Source organism: Halyomorpha halys, unplaced genomic scaffold (assembly GCF_000696795.3).
Source record: "Halyomorpha halys isolate HHAL.00 unplaced genomic scaffold, Hhal_1.1 Scaffold481.1, whole genome shotgun sequence".
NCBI classification, from domain to species: Eukaryota; Metazoa; Arthropoda; class Insecta; order Hemiptera; family Pentatomidae; genus Halyomorpha; species Halyomorpha halys.
Window position 1 is genome coordinate 264095 of NW_027113262.1, and position 12768 is coordinate 276862.

General features: G+C 28.4%; 1 protein-coding gene across 2 annotated transcripts in view; it reads left to right on the forward strand.

Annotated features, from left to right (window-relative positions):
- LOC106683410 (WD repeat-containing protein 20) overlaps positions 1–12272 on the forward strand; it is a 26381-nt gene extending 14109 nt beyond the window's left edge. Inside the window, exons 2-3 of one of the 2 annotated variants that reach the window (XM_014424860.2) lie at positions 5027–5209; positions 9254–12271. In XM_014424860.2, the coding sequence (XP_014280346.1) occupies positions 5027–5209; positions 9254–10360 (1290 nt within the window). In that variant the 3' untranslated portion in view covers positions 10361–12271. Of the gene's footprint in view, positions 1–5026; positions 5210–9253 lie in introns of both variants that reach the window. The other variant, XM_067050845.1, reaches the window with a different exon arrangement.
- The last annotated feature ends 496 nt before the right edge of the window (positions 12273–12768 follow it).

Genomic DNA, 12768 nt, shown 5'->3' on the forward strand with positions numbered 1-12768 from the left:
GTAAGTACATTTTTTTTTTTTACATTACAGTACATTTATATATATATCAACAAGTTTTGAAATTCTTGTAGAAGCTTACAATTTAGCTAGTAGAAATATGAGATAGGTGTCACTTTACTGTATTCCATGACTTTTCTTATGGTATAAAACGCTATATAGGTTAGGACAAGACATCTCTCAAAACCTAATTTAAAGTTTCTAAAGAAGCACATATTTTAAAATTTTCATATTTATTCTTTGATTAGTAATTTGTTGTTAATCATAGGGGAAAATATGAATGTGTGTTGGAAATAGCTGCTTTGTTAAAAACAAAAACTATATTTAGTTATAGTTTATTATTTATATTTATATTTTATAGTTACATTTATATTTTATCCTGTGATTTACAATAATACTACTTATGCAGGGAATAAATTTGAGAATTTTAAAGTATGTACTTTTTTAGAAAATTTAAATTAGTTTTGAGAAATGGTTTATTCTAATCTATATAGTGTTGTCTAGCATAAGAAAGGGCATGGAGCATTCTTTAAAAAGAAACCTATCCCATATCTAGCCAAACTAAGGAACTTCTACAGGAATTCTAAAGCTTTTCGTTCTCTGTTTTATAACCCATTTAAGAGAACTATACGCCTGTATTATCCAAAATCAACATATCTCAGTTAAATTTCACATTCAAGTCTATGCTGATAAAACAATTGACCAAATTTTAGGTAAATCTGAGACGGTAAGGTCCAAAAGTATGTTTGATGTCTATTGTACGTATATATGTACATTTTTTCAATATTTTCTTTGCTTGGTATCCTTACATAAAGATATTTTATTAGAAATGTTCATACCTAACAGGCATAATCCTTGATTGTGTTGGTAATATTTAATTGATAACTTATATATGCATTATTTTTTAAGGAAATTTGAATAAACTGAAAAATAATAATAATTAATAAATTACAAAAAGTAGAACAAAAGCAAATTAAAATACATTATTGGTGCAAACTAGAAATTACATATGCTCCCTATCTCTGGTCAGTTATTCTAGGTTTATGTTTTTAATCAATTTCAGCAAGTCTATATTAAATTTAGAAAATAAATTTTGTTTCATCTGGGGTCATATTCTGTTCTCAAGAAGTATACTTTTTATTTAATCAAATCATCTTTTGAAATAATTTACAGCCCTAAAGTGTATGTTTAAAATTTAGATTTGTCTATTGTTGTTACTTAAGTCTGTTTGTATAATCTTGAATCATTTTAGATATTATTTTGTGGTACTATGTTCTGTGAGCTGTTGTGCTAATTTGTAATCATTAATATGCATATGTCTGTAATTGTGTTGTGTTAGTAGCGCTATAAATCTAAGCATGGTGACTTGGTTGGTGTTACCCACATTTTGCTTTATATTTTTACTAAATCAAAAGTAAAATCCCTCTCCATATAAAATAAAGCGATAATGTAGTATGAGGGAAGAATGTTATTGGCTGCTTCTTTAGCTTGATACTCAGCCTTACCCTTTATTCTTAAATGTTCATTTACCCATCTTAGTTTTAATATTTTCCCTAAATTGTTGAGAACTATTCATTCCAAATATCTATTCCATTTTAGTTTTCTGTCTAAGAGTTGTCCTAAATATTGTGGTGTGTCACATTGAGTTAGCCTATTGTATCAAGTTTTCTAACTACTTCTGGTACCTTTTTGGTTTTTTTAAAATTTTATATTTAGTCTATTCTAAATTACAGTCCAGTTTGTTGTGTCTGGCCCATTGTCCAAGCCTTGATAATGTATTTAATTCACTAAAATCTTGTTTTAAAAGTAATAACAAATCTTCAGCTTAAGTTTTTTCTTTGTTTATTTGTTATATGGGAATCATATGTATACAATTTATTCCCAAAATGTTATCAGGAAGTATTTTTCCCTTAATTTTTTTTAAATTTGTTCATCCATACAAATGGAAAATATTTATTTAATGTAACATTATTATTTAACAAATTGATGTAGAATTATTTCTATACATATATTATTTCTTTATATATATCATAAAAAAAAAGTTCCGTTATCTTAAATATTAACAGAATTTTATACCAGGCAGTAACAGCTATCGGTGTTGATTAAAACCTCCCTGAGGCTCCAGTGTTTTGGGAACCTTACTTTATGATCTGCTCTCAGATATACTTAACATATATTTACTTCAAAGCAATATTTACTTAACTCAAAATTGCAACTTTTGAGAAAATGGATTTCAAAGATTTTATTATTATATTAAAACTTATTTGTGCTCGCTTTTCAATGAAATGACTAACTGTTTAACATCTAAATGTTGATTGATAATGTTGTTTAATTCTTAATTTAAATTAATATTTCATGAAACCAAATAATCAAATAACAACTTAATTGAAAATAGATTTTTGGAGATATTTTGGGTATTACATTGAAGATCTAATGTATGTATACCCTTATTTCTGAGGGAATATTTTTTAAATATTTCATTGAAAACTTCATAACATGTAAAAAAGGTAGAACTGTACATCCTACAACTTTTTTGTCGAACTATCCATCCTCCCAAGTTTCTCCAAGTTGTTAATAAAAAGTTGTCATACTCGTCTATCTTATTTTCTTCCTGAAAAAATATCCTTGCGAATTCAATCCTCATTTGAACCATATATTTAATATCTAAAGTCATTAGTCTTATCAGGAATGTTTAGCTCATAGAGTTCCTTCATAAAGTTTTTCAAGATCAGTCTTATCACAAGCCAACTTTAATTCTACATAAAATTGGTACTTGAGTTGATTATATCCTTTAGCTTTTTCATGAACCGTTTGGAGTTAGAATATCTGGTACTCAATCATCAACCTGAATGGAGCCTGGTTGGATTTGCATTAATAAAATCCAGTAACTCACTCTGTAATAGGAAGGAGTTGGTATAATATTACATCTTACAATATTTTCTGTGCACTTGATTATTGAAAAATTCTGCATAATTGTAACATTTCAACTTTTTTTAGTGTTGCTGTAGACAATCAGTTTATTTTGTTTTATCAGCCTTGAATTAACTATGTAGTGGGGTGAAAAATATAGTATTCGCACTTGATACTGATCTTATCACCTCTTTTAACATTATAGTAATAGCTTAGGTTCACTTCATTTTGTGATGTACAAAAATGAAATCTTAAAAAATTGTAAAAGAAAATCAGCCATTCCAATATTATAACATTGGTAAAAGCTCTGTTTTATCTTAATTATGTTCTGATAGCTAAATTAAAGCTAAAAACAGATAATTGTAAATTGATGATTTGAATCTTCGTTAAGTCAAATATGGCTTCTGTTAAAAATTTAAATGGTTTGGAATAACTGTTAAGATTTTATCTTTTAAAAAATAAATTGTTTATTTATGTACAATTTACATGCTACTTGTGTATAATACTAACTGTGTTAATCAATTTTATTTTAAGTTATGTATTTAATACAATTTTTTGTGGTGTGGCTCTTTTTAATGCATGATAAAGCTCATTAACACCAAACGTGCCCTACTCTTATAATTGTAAATATACTGCTGGAACAGGTTCTTAGCCAGGCAAGAAAATATTTTTTGAGAGATGAAAGATATGAATTATGCTTAATTTCAAGCCAGTAAAACCAGTTGTTTATCACACTATTAATCTAGGTGGGTTTGGTAAAAATCAAAATTTTATGAATCTGAATTTATATTGAATAAAATGTATTTGTTTTCTGTATAACCTAATTTAAAATAAAAAAATAATTTTTATTACCCTCTCTATTTTTAGTGTAGGGATTATATATATTATATATATTTTTAAAAATTATGCTTACTTCTTTCAGCTCTTTATATAAGAACCTAAGTTTAGTTTCAGTATCTTTATAATTCTTAGATTTGCCTTGTCAAATTCTTATCATGTACTCTTTCTTTGGCTTATTAATAGTTTTTTTTCTTATCCAATAGAATTATTTAAATCACAGTATAGGAAGATTTGATTGGAGAAGTTTATTGGGAGGTGCGGTCAGCAAAGAACATAAATAAACAAAACCATATTTATTTATTTTATGACAACGTTTTTAGGAAGATTTGATTTATTATGAATCCCGTGAATTTATTTGAACAGTAATTGATTTTATTACAAATCTATGATTCATAGCATCATAGTTACTTAATGAATCTAACATTTCTGTTATTACTTCTCTCTTTGCTCTTTTTCATTCCCACACTCCTAATAATTAGATTTCTTCCTTCAGTATTAGTTTACCTATCCAATTGAGATTTAGTTTTCCAATTTGTTAGTTCTTTTTATTACTTTATATGTAGGTATGTGTTTTTTTTTTTAGAACTTGTAATTATAATTAACTTTATAAATTTGTCTAATTCTTCAAACATGGATTAAGTAATATGAATTTTTAAAAATATATAATACAACCTCTCAATTCCTTATTTTTTCTTAATTTATACTTTCATAGACCCTATAAATTTAGTGAAAGATTTTCTTTTCTGTCCACTTATGCATTTTATTTAATTCCATCTTCCATTTCGGTTTTGATGGTATATACTGGAACTTTGTATAATATATAAAGAATTTTCATAGATCTAGACAGTTTATAATGATATCTAAGTATACAATTTTATTGTTTTCTTTCCTACTAAAGATATTTTAAAGCTGCATATTGCTTTATATGCACAAAAAATTCATTCAGTTTATTTACATATTACTTAATATTTTCCTCACCATTGATAATTTTTTCTCTACTAGTTAACTATTCAAAAGTCAAGGGTGTGGTAATGTTTTTTTTTGATTGAATAAAATGTCAGAAATGAAATTTAAAGCAAAAGCATGATAGTATGGAAAAAAATATTTCACAATGGGACTCATACCTGTTTGAAAAACAGCAAGGTACAATTACACTGCAATGTGTGAATATCTGATTTTACTTTCCTTTTTTTAAAAAAAAAAAAACATTACTGAATTGTCTGTAAATTTGTCTTCACTTATGTTGAATAATAGTACTTATAAGTTTTCATCATTTTAGGCTGCTGATTTAACAAAACCTGTTGATAAGAAAATGTACAAAGGAACAAATCCTACTTGCCATGACTTCAATACTGCTAATATGACTAGCGATTCAGTTTCCCTTCTAGTGGGTTTTTCTACTGGTCAGGTACAGTTGATCGATCCGATAAAAAAGGAACTTAGCAAACTTTACAATGAAGAGGTAAGAGTTTTTATTGTGGCACATATCTGCATAGATCTATAACATTATTGTCCATCTCTTAAGTTTACCGTTCAAGAAATATATGACTTAGTCATTTTTTTTCTTTTTATCATAATAAGTTATGAATTTCCACATTTTCTCTTACTTTATGTTTCTTCTTTAGTTTTTCTCCTTTCTATTACTACTTTAGTCACCTATACCTTCAGTTGAATTCTTAGAATATGCTCAATCTATCCAAGTGTGATTCTTTACTGTCCATCAACTGTACCCTCATTATTCATCTTAACATTATATTGCTTGAGTTTTCTTCACTCTTCTTCTCAGTACATGATGCCGAGAAATCATGGCCCTCCTGGTTCCACTTACTATCCATTTTTTTTTATTATTGTGTATGATTTTTTACAGTATGTTTACATTTATCTATAAATTCATTATTGTTCATCTCTTTAACTTACAGTCCATGAATTTAAAACTTGAGTCAAGCATTGGTATGATATCCTTTTCTATTACTGAGGTATATTCACTGAACTACCTACAAGAGAATATAGGTTGTTGGGGCTGTCAAACTCCTGCAACCTGGAGTATGTTGGGCCATTTTACACTGTCAAAGGCAGAGGATATGCCTGTCAAGGAGGATCAGTACGATATACTTCTTGCTTCCACATCCCCATGCAGTGCTGTGAACCATCCACAGCCAAACTGCTGGTTCACAGTACTGAAGATCGGTCTGCTTATGCAGTCAACCATCCATCATCTCTGGTTTTCTATAAGCTTTTGAATTTGTTACTAATAAAAGCTTGAATGAAGTAGTTAGAAGAATTAAATTCCTCAAAAATATTGTATACTGATATTAATATACTATTTTGTATAAGAAATGGTTCTAAGAAACAACAAGTTGAAATCAATCAATCCAGTGAATTTATGTTTGAGTCATAATGTTTTTGCTGGGTCAATCTAACAACAAGAGGAAGAGCAACATTTTAAAGCAGTATTTGTCCCTTTTCTTCTATCAAAATAAGATGTTTTGAAGCTTTTTTACAGAAAATGTCTAGTTCTTCTTAAAATTGTTGCCCTGACTGCTTCTGTTTAATTTAGAATAGAAATGTATGATGGATAAAACTACAGTTTCCTCCAGCAGCCAGCATAATTTTTGTTGTATTACATCCTTTGTTTCAGTTCATCTTTATTCAGCAATAAACCTGACTTTTTCTGACAGTCAAATAGGTTCCATTTTACATCATGATTGAGCTATTGATAAAAATATATATATATGCATTGCTGCTCTGGAACAAAAAGAAAGAACTAATTGCATATTGTCTGTCCAGTAATTTGTATGACTGATATTATGTAGAATATGACTATAAAATATGAAACTTTAAGACAATAAAAGAGATGGATAAAACTATAGATCAATAAGAACTAATTAATGGATGATCAAGATTAATATTGTGGGTACTACTTCACAAGAACCTAGCAAAGAAATCAGCCTTTTTATCAAATCCCCAACATCAGTGTTATCAAATATCTTTTAATAAATACCAGTTCAAAACAGTAGTGTGTATTTATGTCAGCTTTCAATGGGTTGTTTTATTTCTCTATGGTTCTATTTGAAATTAATAATATAAATTATGAAGGATGTGAACCATTATTTATTGTACATTTCGGTGCAACTTTGGAATAACTAATTGTATAGAGTATTTTTAACCTCATTTGTCATGTTAATGCTTGCTATAACTAATTTTGTATTTATAATATCTTGTGTTATATTTATGTTGATCTCAAAGAACATAAATTATTTTTTATGTGAATAAAGTTCAGCCCCATTAATATCAAATCTCCACTGAAAAAGACTGAGTAAAATCTCTTAGGGTTACTTCATTTCTTGAGCAAGTATAAGTTAATACCTGAGATCTACTTGAAGCTGTAAATACAAACTAAAAACATTCCTAATACCAAGAATATCTTCTTGGTAGCTTTATTTTGAAAATAACTGTAAATTGTGCATGCTAATGAGAAAAACACCCAACAGTCTCTTTTTCAGTATAATTTTCACATATAACACTAAAAATTAATTATTAATTTGAGATCCTTACTATCCTTACCACAAATTACAATATTACAAAGAAGTTACAATAGTGTTGTGGGGGTTAGCATTACAGTCGATTATTAGAGTTGATAAAAGGTTTTAGCACCCTTGTCTGTACCACTAACCATTTAATGTTTCAATCTGTACTGATATGGGTGCCTAAGCCTCAACTAAGTTATTCAGGTTTGTATGAAGTATAAAGAAAGTTGAATCTCCATTTCCATAATTATGAATAGATACTCTTTGTCAACCATAATAGTAACTGTAAAATAGTAAAAATTTGGCTCTATCAATGCATTGTTCCATGGAAAGATGAGATGAGATAAAAACTCCCAACTGAGTCTCTTATTATGCAAAGTGTGCAGATCAGACTAATAATTTAACTTTTGATACGAGTGCCTGAAGCATCCTTACTGTAATATTACAAGGAAATTAAAATGACTTTGATGTTGGGATTTACATTTCAATTACATTATTGGAGCTAATTAGAGATTGCATATAATAAAGTATAAACTTAATTATCATTACATCCTCTTATCCACAAATATGAATAGCTAGCTACTATTAGTCAACCTTAATATTAACTGGAAAATAAATAAAATTGTTTGTTTTATTACAATTTTATGAGGCAACCTCAAAAAAGATGAGGTCGGTCAACTTGCTAAACTTTCGGTGACATTCAACTAGCTTTAGGATTCGATCTAGCATATGATAGATACTAGATAGATACGATACTTGATATCATTGTTAGATTTTTAATGTATTTTGTTTAAAATATTTACATGTTACAACACTACAATTTTGTTGTAGTCTGTTAAATTATTAAAAGAAAAAATCAAATAATAAACTAAAACGGCTCACTTGAAATAAAAGTTCATTCTAATTTATTTTTAATAATTTATCTTGAAAATTAAGACCTTCTCTGTGGTTTAATAGAAAGTACCATTCCTTAATTATGTATATAATCAGATTCGAATTCCTTCCTTAAAAAATCTTTCCGAAGTGACAAAGAGTTGGAACATGGTCCTCTCTCCTTCTGGATAACATAAGTATCTATAATATATCCACAATTAAGTGGGAATTAATTGGGTCCAAATGTTTTTTCCTCAATCACATTTTGTTTGATATTTATTTATAAATATCTATTTTGCAAAAGAAAAGAAAGAAAGGTATGAACCTTTCTTGAAAATAAATCAATAAATTGAGGAGAATGGCTCACTATACATTTTTAGAAGCCTTCTTTCAACATGCTGGAACCAATAGTATATGCCTTGTCACTTAAAAAAAAAAAAGCCAAACCTCCAGCTTTGTTATAAAATTTTTTAGTTTAGTGTCAGTGGTGCTGTTAGCTCTGAAAACAGTTGTAAACCTATGAAAAATATTTTTTGAGATAATTGCAATTTTAAATGTTGGTACTATGAAATATAAAATTGTTGGGCCTAAATAGCAGCTTTACCACATTTCATTTCAATATTGGAATATAATCAACCGTCACTTTCAATAAATCTATTTCAAGATTATCTAAATCATATATTTTGTTTTTACTCAAAAAATATATTTATAATTTCACTTGTTTTTTACTATTTATTCTTTCACTATTTCTCACGTCTAATCACCAATACAGAATCTGTATTTCTTTCCTTTTCCTTTTGTTTTTTACTAAGACATTAAAACACTTGATTCATTTAACAGCCCTGTTCAAATACATTAGATGGTTGGTTATATATACAGCATATTTTATTAATCTTATTAGTAATTTTTTTTAAATAAAAGGTTTGTTTACTACACTAATCAAATATTGAATATAGCTTTTAAGTATTATTTAATAATTAGCGTTATCCACCATGATTGAGTGACATATTCTTTTTTTCTTTCTTTTATAATCAATGTTATCACCTCTATAAAGTGTTATATTTAAAATAAATATTCCTGTTGCTAATGAAACTTTCTTTTTCTAGAGGATGATTGATAAAACGAAAGTGACTTGTATCAGATGGGTTCCAGGATCTACTAATCTATTTCTTGTGTCACACAGCAGTGGGCAACTATATCTATACAATGAAGAATTACCCTGTGGAACTTCACCTCCCAATTATCAGCCTTTTAAACAAGGAGACTCTTTTGCTATTCATACATGTAAAACTAAAAGCACCAGAAATCCCTTGTATAGGTGGGTGATTGGAAATGAAGGAGTTAGTATAAATGAATTTGCTTTTTCTCCATGTGGAAGTTATCTAGCTATTGTTTCACAGGATGGTTTTTTGAGGGTATTTCATTACAATACCATGGAATTAGTTGGGAGTGCTCGCAGTTATTTTGGAGGATTCTTATGTGTTTGTTGGTCACCTGATTGCAAATATATAGTTGTTGGTGGTGAAGATGATCTAGTGACAGTTTGGAGTTTTGTGGAAAAGCGAGTAGTTGCTCGGGGACAGGGTCACCACAGTTGGGTTAGTGTTGTCGCCTTTGATCCATACACTTCAACTTTTGCCATGAAAGAGTGGAATGAAAACACTAGTCCTTCTGAAAATAAAGTAGATACCTGCTACAGGTTAGGATCAGTTGGACAAGATACACAGCTTTGTTTGTGGGACATAACTGATGATATTTTGAGGCAGAAACCATGTAGTAAAACACGAAATACAGTTGTTAGTGGTTCAGTTTCTCCCTCTAGTAATTCAAATAAGACATCACAAAATACAAGTGCCAGTAAAGAAAAGGATGGATTGGAAGCTATTTCAAGCTTTACTCATAGGCTTGGGATTGGATTTGAGAAGAAAGACAATGTAGGACATAAAAGGAGTCTTTCTAAAGGTACTACATTGCAACTAACGAATAATTCTTCAGATGACCCTATGAGATTAATTGGAACTAACAGTTGTCCAAGATTTGATGAATGTCCCATAATGGAACCACTAGTTTGTAAAAAAATTGCTCATGAGCGATTAACTGCACTAGTTTTTCGAGAAGATTGTTTTGTTGCTGCATGTCAAGATGGATATGTTTACACATGGGCTCGCCCTGGTAAAATGGTTAGTGATGGTGATTTTGTAACATTTTCATAAAAGTTAATTATATAAAATTTGTAAATAATCATTATATTTTTAAAAAATAGACTCAATATTATTTAATGATGTAAATAGTAAATTTCTAGTGAAGTATTGTGTAATCATAATAGATTCAATATTTTTAGAAGATTGCATTCATTTAACTAATCTTTCATACCTAGGAAATGTAGCTAAGAATTTTATATTTATTGTCCTAAGATGAAAGTTCATAACTTCTGTGCTCCACAATGTTGATAGGACACACATATTTTGTTATATAGATTACCGTCAAGTCAATCGTGACAATTTAGGAATATTTGTTAACACATTCACTGCCTTAAATGTGCCTTGTACAATTCTTGTATTTATCAAAGAATTTTATTGTATTCTTTGTTCCTTAAGTGTTTTTTAAATTAAGTTTTTTTTTTTCTTATAGTAATTAAATATCCCTATCTTATTTTTATTTGTACAAATTTGTGTACTTTTTTGCTTTATGCCTTGCTACATTGATAGTATTATTGACTATCACCCATCCTTAGCCTTGGACCATAACTTGTGAAGTTATGGTATTGGTATATATTTGTATGTGTATAAATATGTATATGTGTGTGTGTGTGTGTGTGTACATGTATGTAAGTATGTATATACATTATATAGGAGAACTCCTATGTCCTAGTGGGGACTAAGGCAGGAGAGCCAGCTAATCTGAAGTATATAATTTCACTAACACTAACACCTTTACTCAATTTTTATAATGATCCTAATTTCTTTTTTAATATCGTGACAACCCATTTTCTTCTTGTTTTTTTCTTTCTATAGAGTACTATAGGTATTCTACTGAAGGCTGAATAGAAAAATGTAGTAAACTTAGCCAATAAAACTTTTTAAACAACTAAAATTAAATTTAGTTATGAGCCAAACCATTAAACTAATCCTTTTTGGAGAAAATGCCTCACTACTAATCACCCATAATTTATGCTGCAGTTTTTTCATTCTACTTTTAATTGTCCATGTTTGTATAAATAATCAAATTATTTTCAAGAAAAATATAAATTAGCCCCAGAGGGCCAGTAATTAAGATTGTTTTGTTGCTGCATGTCAAGATGAATATGTTTACACATGGGCTCGCCCTGGTAAAATGGTTAGTGATGGTGATTTTGTCATGAAATTGTTATGCATGTTCTACTATGTGTGCATGTGCGCGTGCGTGTGTGTGTGCATATATATATACATACACCTACATATTTATAAATAATTTAGGCCTATCAGTTTTATTATACAAGAGTCTTAATCTTGTTGATAGATGTTATGTCAATTTTATGTTACCACTTAATTGATTACTTGTTTTTAGAATGAAATATAGAAATGGCTTTATTTTAAGAAAAAATAAGTTCATAAAAACAATTTTATTTTTTTGTAGGTCATTTTAGTTATAATTTATTTTTTTTTTCTATCTAGTGTTATATTTCGAAGTGTAAATAGTCTGATCATGAATAGGCTATAGAATATTAATAAATATTGTAAAAAAAAAAAAAAAATACAAAACCATCATTATATGAGAACCACTGCAGTGTGTGGAGGGCAAACTACTCTTGTGATTTTATCTCTTTAACATGAGCAGTAACCTTTAAGAATATTCAAATCTTGCTACATCATTATTACTATGTATCTTGTATCATCTAAAATGTTTATTGTTTGGTAGTTGTAATGTATGATATATTTGAGCAGACTACTGTTTCATATCATTGAATATCGTATTAATTATTCCAAACCTAGTTCTTAAAAAATTCAAAGTAGTGATATTAATATATTGTTAATGTTTTTTATTATTATTTTTTTTTTTGTGTGTTTTACTGATATTACTAACTGAAATTATGTGATAATTTATAGATTAATTAATACAATATACATACAGCTGTAATGTGATTTTATAATAATTTAAGGTAATCTTTTTGTTTTTATTTATTTCATTTTTAATCCTTTTATATTGTTATTGATGTATTATTTTTTAAGACATTTTGATGAGCATAAACTTTCAATTATAAAACATTGTTTAATTAATTTATATTTTGATATAAATAGTGTTCTGTTAAATTATGGTTCACTATTACATGTTAGATTTTTTGGTCTTCTAAACCTCTTTATGTTTTATTATTATTGTTATGGGTTTTTGTTAAATTATTTTGAAAAAGTTTCTTTACCTAATTACATATTTCACGGTGTGTGGTTTTTTTTTTTGGTTTTTTTTACGAGGGTTGATGGAAATATTCAAAAGACACGGATAGGCCCGTACCTATCCGTGTGTGGGATTTTTACCCACTAAAACCACCGCCCTACACCTGTTTCTCACCCTCCACGGGACCGCCACTAGACATTACATCATGGAGGTGATTGGCTGAGTGCCGCCTCATTGTTTTAGGCTATCT